Source organism: Galleria mellonella, unplaced genomic scaffold (assembly GCF_026898425.1).
Source record: "Galleria mellonella isolate WM207_F2 unplaced genomic scaffold, CSIRO_AGI_GalMel_v1 utg64, whole genome shotgun sequence".
Lineage (NCBI taxonomy): Eukaryota > Metazoa > Arthropoda > Insecta > Lepidoptera > Pyralidae > Galleria > Galleria mellonella.
The window spans coordinates 6223709-6241637 of NW_026442133.1; the positions used below are offsets into that span (position 1 = coordinate 6223709).

The 17929-nt window shown below is 30.0% G+C and overlaps 1 protein-coding gene across 1 annotated transcript in view; it reads left to right on the forward strand.

The window, feature by feature from the left end:
- The window catches only part of LOC113514036 (uncharacterized), a 113466-nt gene that overhangs the window by 74705 nt on the left and 20832 nt on the right, over positions 1-17929 (forward strand). Inside the window, exons 3-4 of the mRNA XM_052900038.1 lie at positions 6558-6766; positions 14267-14402. Coding sequence (XP_052755998.1) covers positions 6558-6766; positions 14267-14402 — 345 coding nt within the window. The remainder of the gene's footprint in view (positions 1-6557; positions 6767-14266; positions 14403-17929) is intronic.

Genomic DNA, 17929 nt, shown 5'->3' on the forward strand with positions numbered 1-17929 from the left:
CATTTTTGTTGCTGTGCATGTTTTTCCGGAAACTCAAAAAATAGTTAATTAATAATTAGAATTAAGAAGATAACTTAAGAACTGGTTTTAGAAGAAGTACGTTTTATCTTGATACACCATCTAGAAATGGCTCTTTTCTAATTCATTACATTTCCTATTTCTGAAATCCACATGTATGAAGTAGTGGCCCAAATGCTAGTTATAAACAGTACTGTAGCTTTAAAAAATATATTTAAACAATGAAATTATACAAGCATTGTGTTTACGAGAGAAACATTTTTTTTTTATTTTCAGTTTCATGTTTATATTTTGGTAAAAATGTGCACTTTTGCTGGTAGAAAACTCACTTTAAAACATGCTAATTATTTAGATTGTACCCTGTATTTTAAGTGACGTTATTAAAAATTATTTTAGTTTTTACGGTAAAGGTAATTGTGAATATTGTACAAGAATATAATATCTAACATCACCGAAATATTGCCAACCAAGAGAAATATCTTAAGTAACAGCAAACTTTATCGTGCACAATTTTCGCACGTACTGAACATTCCGTAGGAACGAGCTTCACATACCTACTATCTATATAACAATTGTGTGTGTAATATTATCACACATTGTCTCCAAATGTACATCGCACCAAAGTCTCGAGGTGTAGACCGTTTCTCTTATGGAGTGAGTTCATTGTACTTGTAGTGGCACATGCGACCTTATTGAGTCCATACAATCGTATTTGCAGTGTTTTGCTAAAGAAAAATTGGGCTCTCTCTTATAGTTACAATGGCTGTTACAGCGTAGACCTTTATGAAAAGTTATTATAATTATCTTCGCATTCGTAGAGCTTGTTTTATTTATTACACAGACTGTTGTCAGCAAAACTAAGAAGGATAACCGTAGTTACACTCCGTGCATGCCAGCATAAAGTAGACGAGTAACTCACAAAATTATTAGAAGAAACATATTCCAACTAACTTAAATATACAAAATCCGGTATAATATGTTCTATTACAGTTCTTTTACAGTAATTTATATATTTATTTACAAGAATGTCAACAGCTTATTATTAAACGTTTTACTACATGAATATTATATATTAAGATAACGTCAATTAGATATATAGATAAATAATTTATTTGCATTACTTACAGCATATAAATAACAACAGACATAGACAGAATTACATAATGAAAGAAAAGAAAAGAAGATAAAAGATTACATATACAAAAAATAAAATAAAAATTCATAAAACATAACAATGTTTCCCTTCATGCGTGTACCACAGTATCACAAAATGGGCACAACTCAGCTTGCTTTGCCCTCAAATGAGCAAAACACTAATACGCTATTGTGTTCAATTACAGATATTCATGCTATAAACGTTAATGTAAGTTTATTGAGAGGAAGGTAGGTGAGAGAAAAAATTTATACCTCAACACACATACCATTATCAATCCTATATACCATGTCCATGCCAATTCTTAACAATAATCACAGTATTTCACAGAATATCCACATATATTAATTTCTATACACAGGATTACGAACTACATACAGGCATTGTACATATATGAATACATGCGCATACACAACAAACTCAAGCATGTAACTACATACTCAGCTGTCTGTCACCCGCATCATTCTGCAAAATGTAAACTACATATAATCGAACTTTCAAATGAAAACTGTCCCTAGGTAATACAAAGGTAAAAAAACACAGATTATATTACTGCTAATAACAACCGTTATAGAATTTTACTTTTTAATTGGAGAGAGTCGTGAGACTTAATATATCATTTGGTCTAAATTACTTGTTCTTATTTAGTATCTAATTTAATTAAAGTTTTCTCTGGAGCTTTAACTTTTGTCAAGCACTAAAGTTAAAAATTCTCTTCCCGATACTATTATTTTCTTAAAATGAAAAAAATAAAATAAAAATACTGATTTATTAGTAGGTTTCGTTACTTAAATAATTTATAATAATATTGTTATAATATTAGTTATTTATAATTTACTAATTACTGACATTGATGCTCCTTTCCACTTTGGGTTTGCTGGAAAACAACTCTTTTAGAGTTAAGCTCGCCTTTGTACATTTGATTACCTCTGTCATATTTTTATGTATAATTAATATGTACAATTAAGTATTAAATAAATAAAAAATTATTAATAATTACTAATTAATTTCTTATTATTATTCTTATTATCTGCAACACGGTTTTGCTTTCATGCGAATAAAGTAGTTAATATATTATTATTCAAAATAATTCATCTATAAATCAAATTTCATTTATTTATTCTTTATTTACCACATTCATTCAAATTTTACATTTAATTAATTTGCATAACTATTATATTTCAAATTAAAGTCGATTGTCTGGTATTGTACCTAGCTTTGAAATAGTTTGATGAAAACTTATCTTAAACACGCGAATGGTATTCAATTAAAATCATAATAGTATTGATAGTTACGCTATTGTACCGCGACGTACCAAGTGGAAAGTTGCATTGCAAACTCGTAAAACGCGCAAACCATAAAACAGACTGAAATGGTTTATGGCACGCAAGAAGGATACCAACCAGCTTTTTCACGAAGCGCCGCCATTTCACTTGATTGCACATTATATTTCATCGCCGTTTCAGTTCCCACGCTCAGATTAGGAAAATTGTCGTATAACGTATAGGTAAGTAATTTACACCCGTAGCTTCAGCCCAGTGGACTTGTAAGCCCTTGGAATCTCCATTTTAATCATTTTTTCTTATCTCATCTGTACTTTTAATACTGATCGACGTTTTGAGTAGATATTTCTATTCTATTTTTGAATTTAAAATTCGTTCGCTACTTCGTATGCATGAATTTCTGAAGTAGGAAAACCATGAAATAGACTACTTCTCGATGATGTATTACAATAAAAAATATACCAAATTTTAAGCTAAACCATTAAATAATTTACTTGTATAAACCGTTTCCAATTTTGTGCGGTAGTTTATACGTGATGCCGGAACAAATATACAGGCAGAGGCACAAAATTTCTAAAAATCTATTCTAAATATCTCTCATGTACAGACACTATTTAGTTCCCATTTTATTATATTAAATAAGTAAGATAATCAACAAATGGTATAGGTAAATTAGAATACGCATACTACTTTTATTCTATCGGACTTAAAATCAACATGTATTAATGCACAATTAATAAACACTAATGTAATGTAATACCACTGAGGTGGCAAACAAACGTACGGCCCACCTTATGGTAAGCGGTTATCATAGCCTATGAACGCCTGTAATGCCAGGGGTATTACGCGGGCGTTGCAGAAAAGAAACCCTGAAGAAACCTTTTTACAACCCTTTTTAAGAACCCCATGCTGTAGTCTCTTGGTAAATCTCAACAGGGATACTCATCTCATACTCGAATATCGAACAGGGAGTCTTATTTGGATACTAATCACGTTCAAAACAGTACATTAAATAATACGTCTCATCTATAAAAGAAATACCTGTGATTATAACAATTATTTATTAGAGACAAGCAATAAAACTTTACACAAGTAAAAACAAGTAGAAATGTAAAACGTGCTTCCATGAAACTTGAATTTACCGAAGCATACTAGAACGATATCTATACTCTAACAAATTCATATGTTCAGGCAAGTAAATAAACAATAGCGCTGTATTACTTAGTGGGGAGAGTTGAAAGTCAAATGAAAGTATACTTTGAGTGCGGTAAGATAACACGTGTTTTCTTTGATAGCGAGAACAGACGCGGGCAGAGGCAATTTCTAAAAAACGTGACAAAGCTCATAAAAAAGGACAACATTTTGTCTTCTGACAAGGAGCGTGTAGGTGATCCACTGAAGTAAAAATATCTACGCATCTAAGTACTACGAAACACAGTTCGTGCTTTCTGTCTAACTCTTTCAGCTATAAAATACAATTAAATACTAGAATTGAGTTTGATTTCTGCTATAAACTTAAGGTGTTATGTTTATCACAATTGCAAGAACCTTCAATGTTACTTAATGTGAATATAAACATAGAAATAATAATTGACTTAGCCATAGATAGTCTGTTGATGTACAAATCCAAAATCAATTATTTGATTGAATGTTATTAATTTCATTTAGAGAGTGGTTCTGTGATAATTATAATAAAACTTGGTTATCTTTTCGTTAAGTTCTGTTGAAACAGTTTATAGTTATCGTATCAGGAAATATAGTCGGCGACATTTTTATTTTTACTTTATGTAATAGTAGATATATATAATTATAAAATTAAAAAGCCTTTTATTACTCATTATAAAAAGAAGAGAGAAAAAATATTACATGCAATTTCCTTAATAAACAAAATTTTTTTCTTAATAAAATAAATTTACAAAAGTTATTCAATTATTCTTCATTGTTGTCTTATATTATTTTTATATATTACTATTATCTTTTTTCTTCATTTGGGTATCTATTTAAGGATATAGGCCTCTTCCAACCATTTCCACATGTTTCTGTCCTTTGCGAGTCTCGTCCAAGTAGGGCCCGCCACATCAATAATGTCGTCACTCCAGTGTGTTTTAGGTCTTCCGCATAGCGTTGTTTTGTTTCATGGGTACCAATACAACATTTTTTCGCTCCATCTACCATCTATTGTCCTTGCTAAGTGTCCTGCCTACTTCCATTTTAGTGTACAGGCCAGCTCAGCAACATCATTAACATGTGTAATTTTCATTATAACTTTATTGTTTTTTTTATTTTTAAGATTCAGTCCTATCTCCTCTTTCTACTGCTCTTTGGAAAACTTGAATTTTGTTTAGAAAAACTTTGCTCAGTGTCCAACTTTGACATCCATAGATTTATGTACTCTTCTACATAATCAATACTTAGTGTCTCAATAATAAGAAGTATTTTGCTACTATTAGTCCTATCAAAGATCTTTGAGGACTTCATTTTAAGACAACTTTATAGTTTTCAAAAATCATCGCAATATCATCGGTAAAACGCAAATAATTTAAATATTTACTATTGATATTATTATTGCTTAAATATGTATATATTCTAATAACGCAATAAAGAATTTGGATGGAATAGAGTCCTCTTGTACTCCTATTTTTATTTTAAAATGGTTTTCCTTCACGTTCTAATTTTACTATAGCTTTACAATTTTTATATATTGTCTTCATTATTTCTATATAGCTTTCTACACCTTGTATTAATAACGCTTTTCACAGTGGATCGTGTAGAATTGATTCGAATGCTTTTGAATTATCAACAAAAACGGACAGCTCTTTTTTTGTATTCTGTACTCGTATACTTTTCTATTAGTTGAGTCAATGTAGAAATATGGTCGATTGTGGAATAACCAACTCTATTTCCAGCTTGTTCCCTTGGTTGGTTTCTTTCCAATAATTTTGTTATTCTACCCAGTAATATAGTTGTAAAAATTATATAGATAGCTTGTTGCAAGTTGATCGGTCTGTAGTTTACTATGTTAGCCGGATCCCCTGTTTTGTAAAATTATGATGGCATCAATCTTCTGGAATTGCATTTTAATAATAGAATTTCATTAAATAATTTAGTTAAATATGGTGTAAATGGCATAATTAAAAATTTTATTATTTCATTTGTTATTCCACCATTGCCAGTGCTTTTCATAGATTTTAAACATTTAATTGTATTTCTGTTTCCAAAAAGGGTGGAACATTTTTACATCTTTTAATCTTCATTGTATTTGTAAAATAATAACTTACACAATAATAATATATGAAATATATTTAAATATTCATGAAGCTATATATATACTACAGTACACTAATTAGCTATACTGTCAACAGCGTTCTCTAGACGAATTTTGTATTTTCACATGGGAATAATATAATTTACAACAGTATAAAGTATCCTATTGAACCAAGTACTAGGTTATCACCACCCCAAAATTCATCCAGTGGTTTTGGCGTAAATTTTATAAGGACACAGTTTAATTACAGTTTTATTATTTGTACATACTTAAATGTATTTCTACAGAAAGGTACTCTCCCTATAATGTATTTAATGATGAATATGTTTTACAGGACACTTATTTCTTGGAAATACATTTTCTCGAACAATATGAATAGCAACATGAATATAATGATATTTTCATAACAACAATTATATTTCATAACAATAATATAAAAACAATTAGATATTTTCATTAATTTAATAAACAGCCGTATTTAACATCTGCTTCTTATAAATAAATTAATTACCAATGATGATTACATCTGATGGGGTCGTATAATAAAAGGGTCATTTGCACGACAACGGTATCGTTTTTTAATGAATTATGAAGGAATGGAAACATTGTCTGCGCTATCGGTATGGCAGGACATCAGAGAAGGTGAGGGTGAAAGAGTCAGTTGTCCCAACATGACGAATTCATTAAGAATTAACATAGATATTTTTTAGAGGATACAGCATGGATATCCATCTAACATGGATATATTGCTAGCAATAGGACCGCTGGACTCTATTAATAACAATCCATCCCCACTCATAAAAGAATTAATAAAATATAATATTATATTTGTTGACAGTTCGCGGTCACACAGAAGTGCGAGTGGAACTTCAAATGGAACGCTGGGCAGCTCGCGGTGGCTCCGTGCGACTCCGCTGCGTACACGATGTACCGCCGCACCTACTCGACAAAGTGGTCTTCCTCCGTCACGGCACCAAAATCTTCCAATACATTAGAGACAGGAAGCCGCCTTATAGAAATTTTACCACCCCAGGAGCTGTACTCAATGTGAGTTGAATTCAGACTTTTATACGCTAGCCATCTTTACCCGAAACTTTGATCGTATGACCGAGATTAATATAATATGATTAACCGGTATGAAACGTACTAACTTAGGTCCTTATTCATCGAAAACTGTACATATGTGCTAAAGTTCATGGCATGCTGCTTAAAACAGCACTCACCAATCGTTTTTTTTTTTTTTCAAATTTATAATATGAAAGTATCTGTTTATTTATTGTTTGTGTATTTGTGTGTATGTGTGTGTGTGTGTGTGTGTGTGTGTGTGTTTTTTTTTTATTTATTATAAAACAATTTCATTCGTTTAACATATAATTCGCTTTTTATACAAAGATGTCTAAGGTTAATTGATTAGGTTATTTTTTTTTATAATAGACAACTCGATTATGATATTGAACATAATCATATGAACATGACAAATTCCTCTATGATACCTTTTATAGGTTACTATATTATTTTTTCTTTATAATATTTAGGTATACGATAATTAAAGCAGTGGTTGCTTATACCTATTGTCAAGTTCTACTTTTGTGTATCCATTATAATTATGAGTGGAATTTCTTATAGTGATAACGCATAATACAATTCATGAAACAATAGAAGTGTCATAGTTAGAATACAAGTATACTCATCATATCTAAAAGGCAACAGTTATTACATTCTATCAGGTTCTTCTCCAAATTTGAGAATTTGTTCTACGAAAAATAAATGTATTTTAATTGTAACATACTGTATGCATACGTCATAAAATTATATCTAAATATAAAATCTTTCTTTTTCAACAACCCAATAATGTCTTATACATTAATGGGTTGGACACAAGGCTTCCCCATTTATTTTACGAGTATATTAATAACCTCTTAAAAAGAATTACCATGCTGACTAAGTTGAATAAGCTTTTATTGCAAGTTTTTCTTCTCTTGCACTGACGTATATTGCACTGATGTAATTTATTCTCTTGATCGCCTCTATAACTTAATAAAAGAATGTGACACATCTTATTCTTACTCCATCGCCATAAGGTACTGAAAAATATTACTTACAAACATTTATTTATTCCAAGCCGAAACGAAACAGAAAACATTAACATCTTTTCAAATGAACCATCGCCTAGTTTTACCTATCTTAATGCGCTAGAATGTATGTACATACCCTTAAAAGCTAAACTTGTATGCCAAGCAGGTAATCGTCCGGGTGGAGTTAATTTTCCGGGTCAGCGTTACGTATAGGGTTACCACACAATTCAAGTTCAGTTAACTCGGATTTGGTTCACTTGTACTTCTAATGCCAATTGTCCTAACCACTAACTTCTGTTTTACCAGTTTTATAGGAATAAACTTTGTGAATTTGTTACCCTCCTAAATTTAAGTAGATATAGGATAGGTAGATACTTGAATTCATATTAATGCATTCTACTCGTATTTAGGTACAGCTAATATGTGAAAATGTGTGTTGTTGAAGTTATGGTTATTTTATTGTAGCTATGGGAAATTACATTTTGATCGATATTCATGCTAAATACGTCTAGACACGCATGTGGTATAAACTTATTATTTTACGAAATAAAACTTCGTAACTTTTTTTTGTTTTCAAACACCTATATTTAGATGTATAACTAATCATTTTCATTATTATATGGAACCATCTACATAACATACCATTAGGTATTTATTGTAATCATTTGTAGGTACATAAATGATTGTATATTGATGACGAAAAAAATTTCTTTTCAATATTTAGTTTTCATTGTATAGGTAGTTAATCGATAGGTTTTTATAAAATTAACTGGTCTGTCCATAATATTTATCTCTCAAAATATTTTAACTCGCAAAAAATAGTGACTTCAATCATTGAAAGTTCGGACAAGAAGTCCCAGTCGATTAAAAAAATTTAGAATCAAGTAAAATTTAACTGATTCTAAAATGTTTTTATATGTTATTTAAACTTACACATTATTTAAATTGATTCTAAGTTTTTATATATAAGTTATATAATAATGTAACATATACATAAAAAATGCATAAAAATTAAAAATCTTTTCCTTTTTGGAATCTTTTAAAAACTAATATTCTAATAGGTGCCGATTTTGTCCACTGTATCATCATCATCATATCAGCCTTTAACTGTTCACTGCTGATCATAATCTTTCCCCCTTTGTTCTAGTATTTGTCATGCTTGGCAGGCGGATTGTCAACCGCAGTCAGGCTTTAGGGATATTTTAAGAGGGACTACTCGCTGCTACTGCTACTCGCCCTCCCTTAGTCGGTTCTTACGACACCTACGGGATAGGAAGGAATGGCCTATTCTATCCTGGGACCACATTTTCACTGTAACTTTTTATGCTATTTTTCTGCTATTTTCAAAGCCAAACTTGTATATACTCGAACAGTTCGAATTCAATATAATAATAATGAAAACTAGCTCGTCCTCTATTTCTGATGTATTACGTTTTGGACCCAAATGTAGACATAGACACGTTCATATCAAAATTAGACCTGTAGACGGAAACTAATACTTTATTCATATTAAACCCTTCCTTAAATGCCCGAACGATCAGAATCTCAAATTAAATATAATATTATATACAATATCTCTGATCAGTATTTTACTATTTTAACAGCATTTCTTTCTTAATTCTGACATCAAGTAGTTTCATTACGCTTCGAAGTCTTGGACAAAATTTCATTACAGGAATAATTTGCTCTTTACTTTTCGCTTTTAGATGTTAGCCATAAAATCTTCGATTTAGTGTCACCTGTCTAATAAGGAAAACTCTTTACTGCGCCTGTGTGACTACTTTCACATTATTCTAGAAACAACGTTGCTTTTTCACCTTAAAAATATTATTTCACTAAAAAAAAGTACACGCAAGAACCATAATTAAGTAAATTCGTCAATATAATTTGTTTTAACTTTTCGTAATGTTTATATGTATGTTTTCTCTTTCGGACGAATCAATTATTCTTTTTTTTTACGTTAATTTCTATTAAAACAAACTGAAGCCCGGGCCTGTTTATAAATAATTTTGTTAGCTCCATTTATTTAAAAACAAAACTGCTAAATTCATAATGTAGATACTTCAAACATAAGAAATATTTTATACAAGAGAACGTTGTAATTAAATAATATATTTTAGCCTTTTACCCAAATTTAACTCTCTAAGTTTGGCTGGTAGAGAATGCCATTAGCATACGCACGCCTTTTGTACCATGCATGTTTAATAAAAAACAATTTCATACTAGTATACTGAAATGAAATTATTTTTTTATAGACACTGAAAATAATATTATGTTAATTTCTATGTATGTATATATATATATATATATATATATACATGTATAACGGGAATTTTATGAACTCACTATGTTTGTAACTTTTGACAATTGATTCGACTTCATTCAAGTTTTCATGTCTTCTTCAGGGGAAATAAAATGAACATAAGCTTTAATAATAATATTATGTTAATATTTTCAAACTTAATAAAAACTGATAAAATGTCATATATTCTGCGTGGTAAAGAAATATAGGAAATTCTGAAGGTTGTACGGTAAACACCAACATTACAAATAACTTCCCAGCGAAATCTACGCGTTTTTCATTTGAATATCAATACCAAACCTGACGAAAAGTTATGTTGCCTCAAAATATCTTGATTAAAATAATTCAGAGTAAATAAAAAAAATTGAGTTTCAACAATCTTTTATGTGTAAATAAAGCTTGTAAGGATTTTACATTATTGGTGTTAACCAACTAGTTATCAAGAACAACGTAATGGGTTGAGATTCATTACGAAGACGTAATGGAACGTGAAAGATGGTAACAACTAAAAGAGATTTCAGTTGTGATCACCTTTCCCCTCTAAAATAAACTCTTAGACTCCAAAAAAAAATACATTGGTTGTTGTAGTTATAGAAACAATTGACATTGGTATATATTACAATATATCCCTCGATCCTGTCAAGCGTGGAAACTACTGGCAAACCCCCCCCCCCCCTTATGTAAAAGGCCTATGTTCAGCAGTGGACAATTAACAGCTGATATGGTGATAATATCCTTCAAGCTCCATTTGTACTTGTCCATTTTATATATTCTTATATATTTTTATATATATTTATATTCATATAGCCTAAAATAAATATATTTTATTTAATCAGTAACAACTTATTTCTATGTTATATCTTAAAGCTGCTAAATGAATTATCTAATGTTTAAAACTACATTACATTTTTATAGAATATGCATGGATTTTTTTTTCGACTGCTGAACACATAGTTCCCCCTACAAACATATTGTTGAAAATATTCAAATTATTTTTAAAATAATATTAACATTAAATAAACATGAATAATTCAAATGCCACTATTTTCGGGGACTTAAAATTACGTCGAATGCCATGTGCAATATTTATTACTATAGCTGTTCCAAATATTTCATATACACTTTAATGTTGTTATATAGACCACGGACAAAACTAAAAAACCTTTTTATGGATACTAGCAATAATTCACGACAGTCTTTGATAAACTTTAATAAAGCTAAATGACATTACATACTTTTAAAATATCATAATATAGACGTAGAGAATTTTAATTACCAATGATTCTATTTTATTATATATATATATATATATATATAGCATTTTCTGTCTATAAAACTATGTTGATGCATTATAATATTTACTCTATACTAGCTGTCTTAGCGTTGTTATAGCCTTTATCGATACCTAACGGATTAACAATTATCTTGCAGCGTTCATTCCTTTAAATTCTACAGACTTAAAATCTAGATTTGATCACAAATGCATATTTTTTTAGAAAATTGGCCAATTGTGCTTTGAATAAACCACTTTTTTACGATACTAAGTGATTACTAAACTTAATATCAATTTTATTTATAATTTTCGTGACGATACTAAGTCATTACTAAACTTAATTTTTATTTGTTTATATAATTAAACTTTTCAAATAAAGCAACAACTGAGTTTCTTGCCAGTTCCTTTTGACTGGAATTGCATTTCGAATGAGCGGTAATAAAAAAAATACTGCTTAAAAATTAATGCTTAAATCTAAGTTTACTTGAATAAAAATATTTCTTACTTTTTTCTTTTTTCAATAGATTACTGAACTGAAAATCACTAAATGAACACAATTTCAAATAAATTTTATCTTTAAAGATACTATTTACACAATATAAAAGTAGATACCAATAAAGCCGATGAATGGTATGTGATGTCACGTTTTGTTTCAACCAATAATAAAGCGTTTCCCGTATTATATGTTGCATTACTTATTTTGCATTCTTTAATTAATATTTTATGCACTAAATAATTTAAAAATGTTTTAAATATAATTCAAGCAACTTTAAATTCTATGTATATTCCTTATAATATCTTAATTAATTGATAGGTAGAATTAGTCATCATGTTTGATAGTGTAATGAGCACCTAATTGTAGCAGGCATGCAATGCAAGTACATGTACAACTAAAAGTGGCAGGTAATGCAAAAGCGCACTTAAATTAATTCGGCATGCCTACATTCCGTTGCATGCACACAGCTCGTTTAACCAATAAAGGGCGTAGCAGGTCGACCTCAGTTCCAGGTCAATCCGGAGAACACCAAGCAACTGATGGGAGTGTCGTTAAATAAATTGCTAGTTCAACTGACGAGTATATCATACATGTAACTAACTGGACACGAGAAGGCCTAAAATCTTCACTAGATATTTCCATTCAACGAATCATATCAATGAATGAGTATACTTTATTTGCATTATACAATATAGGAAATAAACAAGATAATTTACAAACATAACGATACAATTGTATAAGTACAGTAAGGCGGTCTTATTGCTGAGAGCAATCTTTTCAAGACAACCTTAAGGTAATGGACTAATTGTTGTACAAGTAGGTTGTTAATATTAAGTAGGTAGTTGTCAATCATATTCTAATGAATCGCAATCAACATAATGTCATATATACCTATTTGACTGATGTCAAATTTTAAGATCATATTTTTTAATTGTTCTTGAATTAAAATTAAAATAATAAATGTACTTATTTGGAATTTATCTATATGCATGAAACATTAAAATCCATTAAGTAGTTTAGGCATAGTTAAGTAGCAAACATCTCCACAAACTTTCACATAATAATATATTAATAGGATAGTAGGATAAAATTGCAGCATTGCCCATCCTATTTTGAGAACCTCAAGAGTCAATAAGATGATTGGCAAAAAAGATTATTTTAGGGACTTTTTATAAAGCACTCTAAGTAGCCATTTAAGAGCTCCAATCTTCTACTATATTGTTTTGGCATTTAATACTCTTATACAGATCTCTTATATTATTATTTCTTAAAAAAATTTATACAGGCTGCGGCCAAAAAATAATATTAAATGTCTTTTATTGCAACATAACTACAAAACCTCAGGCCTGATTGGATTACGTCCAAGTCATAAACTATTCAATATTAGACCTATGTCTTGAAATAAGCCAAAATCTCAGATTGCTGTAACAACAGACTGCAATAAAAAGACAAAAAGGAACCCTTCTAATGGAACTTCGACAGTACTTCAGCAACTATACAAGTACTAATACTATCGATTTGAAATCTAAATAAGTTTTTGAAATCTTATTAGAAAAAAAAATTAACTTTAGATTAATTAAATCAATTTTCATGAATAATATCTGTATATTATATTTACCTTATTGTTCCCAATCCTTTAAAGGGCTAAATTAACCCTTTTTACCATTACATTACCATACAAATACAAACAAATAAACGAAAAAATATACACGTGGACAATTTCTTTTTATTACAGTAAAAATTTTGAAATTTATTCTCTTACATATTATTAGATAGTATTTCCACTATATTTCTCACAAATTTAAGCAATATAGGGCTACATGGAACATTTTTTTTTATAATATGTGTACATTTGAAACAAGTACTTACATAATGCATACTCAAAATAAAGTACCAACATCACAGAAGTTAAAATTAAGTACATTATCTCGGCAATTTTATTACACCGTTCCATTGTTTGATAACAAAGTTTTACAGCTAATTACAATAACAAGTGCCATGTTTGTTGATGGCAATGATACTTTTTGATGCAGAATTCCCCGTCTGTGTGTCCAAATCACCCTTCAATGACTTTATTATATATATTCAATTTATAGTCAGTTTCAATAGAATTAAAAAAATATATATAATAAAGTGTTTGAAAAATTTAAATTATCACAGAAACTATCTCTAAATGAAATTAATCATACTGATCAAAACATTTATTCGATTGCTCAGTTTTATTTATATTTATTTTTATTTATTTGTACCATATTGATCATGATCAGACTTCTTTATGGTCACGTCATTTATTCGTCCGTTTTATTAAATTTCACTATTCAAACAAACTTTTAGCTATACCCATAAAGTTATAGAACTACTATACCATATAAAAATAATATCAAAACATATTTATTTTCAGATTGCCTTAGCAACGGAAAACTCAATAATACTACAGAATCTGGATTTCGCGGCAAGCGGCAGCTACTCGTGCGAAGTTTCTCTGGATACACCAATTTACACCAAAGCTTCGAGCGAGAAGCAGCTCACCGTATTTCGTAAGTTATTTAAAAGTTGTTTACTCTGGCTCCATATCCATACTTCGACCATCGTAAATTGTATGGGGAAACTCTAACCATGCAATGCACTAGGGACCAATACGTACGTAATACAACTTGAATTATTTCATACAAGCAACTTTGAAACGTTTGATGCTTAAACACATTTAAAAATTAATACAAAGAGATCTTGTCTTATTAGCGAAGTTAGAATAAACAAATATAAAGAATAAAGCAAGAGCATTTTTTTGTTTAGTATAAACATGCTAAGGGGCCATCCCTAAATTACGTTACTTGTAAATAGGGGAGATCTGGTCTTCGGATGACGGTAATATGACGTGTGAGAAGGGGAGGGGGTCAAGTAAAAGCTGTCGTCATTTTTACATGGCTGCAAAAGATTTTACATTATACTTTAATATATCCAACTCTTATAAGAAATACAAGTATATATTGCTCTTCAAAAAATTACTTCAATCAAAAGAGCTTTGTTTAGATAAATTTAGTTGGCACTATCTAAAACTGGTTTACATTTTATATCTTTTTATGCACCGGGTTTCGACTTATAAAAATAGGAAAATTATTAAAAATCATCCTTCACCTTCCAATTGATTGCTTCACAATCTTCAAAGTTTGTGAAGCTACGAATTATTATCAAGATTGAATTCGACTATATTGGCTCAAAAAAGGAAATCCTAATCGTAATAACAATACTGATTATTTTATATATGAAACTTTCGACTTTGTGAGTCGTGAGTTCAACTCGCATTTGATTGGTTTCTTTTGAATATCAGCATTTACTTTACCCATTTTGAACCGATTTAAATAAGTTTTTTGCAATCAATAGGGTTTTTTTCACAGATGATAATGGAATGGTAAACTCGCCTGCGCTAACGGTATACTCTGATGAGGTACCAGTGAGAGATGATAAGTGACGATGAAGCAGGTCAGTTAACCACTCGTGATGAATTTATAAAATGTTATAAAATACTCTAAGAATACTCGCTTGTATAGAAAAAATATGACCCCAGAAAGCAAAAATATTACCAATTTTGCTGTAATTATGTAAGTTTTATACCAATATAATTTGTGCTACGTATTCAACATGTGCCGCTAATTATACCTTTCCATGTAAATTCATCATTAATTTAAAATACACCTACTTTGACAAAAGTTATTACTAATGTAAGCATCATTTATATGTAATAGATAAATTCCTAAAGGGTTAACTTATTATTTTTTTACATTTCCGTTTCACATTATTTATTTATCTTATATTATACATGTACACATGTCGGATATAATGTAAAAAAGGAATAATATTATCCACTTTAAAATAAAAGAGAAACTATAAAAAACATATGCACTAAAGTAAAATAATGAACATACACCTAATATATTTTTTTAAACGTTATTATATAATAACATTGTTGGTAGGTTACATAAAGTTCACGTCGTGGACCCTTTTGGTCACAGTATAAGTAGTAATGGAGGACGAATCCGAAAAGCTTACGCAAATACTTGAATTTGTATAAGCCGTGTTACTTGCACAACACGAGACATTTACATTTATTATAATGATTGTAGCATGCAATTTTAGAATTTTATGACCAGTTCACCAGATGCCAAGAATTGTCTCTTGCCGGACTCTTAATACAAAAAGACAAGGCAAGAATTTTATTCGTGGTCATATTATCCCTCGTCGACACCGTATATAACAATAAGAGCTAGATATCTATCATACATGTCAATTAACTATCTGTCTACATACTAACATTAAACATGAAGCAAAATATGAACATATCTGTATATTAGTTAATGACGTAATTTACATAGATAATATACTACATTTATAATAACAACTTAAAGGCACCTTACGTTAACATTAAAATAAAAAAACTCGATGTACTTAATAAAGCGATGCATTACTTCACGCTGGATTAAAGATTAAAATACAAATACAAATCGCAAATCCGGCCCCCTTGGAGTGTTGCTGTCACGTATGGGCGGGAGCACCTAAACCTAAAAGCTTGAAACCTTCGACTCAGTGCAACGAGCTATGAGAATTGTCGATAATCTCAAGTTTACAAGCGGTATCGAACCCTTAATTAAGTATTAGAAAAGATTTTGCCTCACTCTGCCTGTTCTATCACTCGTACAACGGATTGTGTTCAGAGAAATTGTTCAATATGATGTCCACAGCTAATTTCTACCATCGTACGGCTCGCCATCGACAGGGAGTTCACCCTCATACCCTATAACCTAAATGGTCACGTACAACGCGGTTTCAGAGACATGTTCCTCCACGAACACTCAGGTTATGGAATGAGCTCCCTGACGAAGTTCTCCCAAGAGACTACAGCATGGGATTCTTCAAAAGGAGGTTAAATAAATTTCTTCAGAGTCGGCAACGCACGCGTAATATCCCTGCTATATATTTCATAGGCTACGGAAACCGCTTACCATCAGGTTGGCCGTATGTTTACCACCTCAGTGGTATAATTTTTTTTTTCATTTTATTAATAAAAAAACAAATTATTATTTTATTTTAAAATTATTTACATAGTTCTAGATATTTCCAAAGAAGTAAATAACATGGCCTGCTATCATTTTAAGCAAAAGGCGATTTTTAGTTTGTCTGTACTTTTTATTATGATTAGATATATGAATACTGATATTAAAAAGAGGAAATATATGATTGTTTGTTTGTTTGTAATGGATAAAGTAACTACTGGATTTAAAAAAAATATTTAATATTGAAGGATAAACTTTCCATCCAACAAAGATTATACAAATACACACTTATAATACAATTGCATTTAACAAGGTACACTAACATGTTGCAAAACAAGTCGACTGGTTTTAGTTCACATCAGAAATTTAAAGTGGAGAACCGTTGGAATATAAAAGTATAAATCCTTGATGTAATAAGATACTTTTTTATCAACTTAAGATTATCGGAATCTTTTGACATCAGACATCTATTGTTTTATTCAATCACAATCTCTTTATATTGCTACTTGCAATCCTGCTTTTTTATTTACTTACATATTTTATGTATGTAATTGTATCTTTCTTTGAAAATAACAATAAAGAGCTTTCGTTTATTAATTCACAATTCCAATAGACATTACATAGATACGTCTATGAAAATAAATTAACTTATTATTAACTTTTCATTAATGTACCGTATTAACGCTGCAGCAAAGAATTAGATATTGTGTCTCTCATACGTTGCTATTCCTGAGAACTGGTATTATACCTGCGGATCCTGTAATTTCACTCCCATATCCCTTCTAACCAAAACATGGAAATCGTCAAATATACCATTTCGTTCAACTTTTCAAAATCGAATCAGAAACTGTGACAATACCCATAAAAAACTTCCAAGAGTGAAAGTGAAAGACTCCTTTTCTTGAAATCTCTTAATAACTCGACTTTTTACTATTATCAATACCGATTAAGTAAGCGTACTTCTAAGTCCAATAAAATAATTAATCTGCAAAATAATGATAAGTTCAAAGCAACAA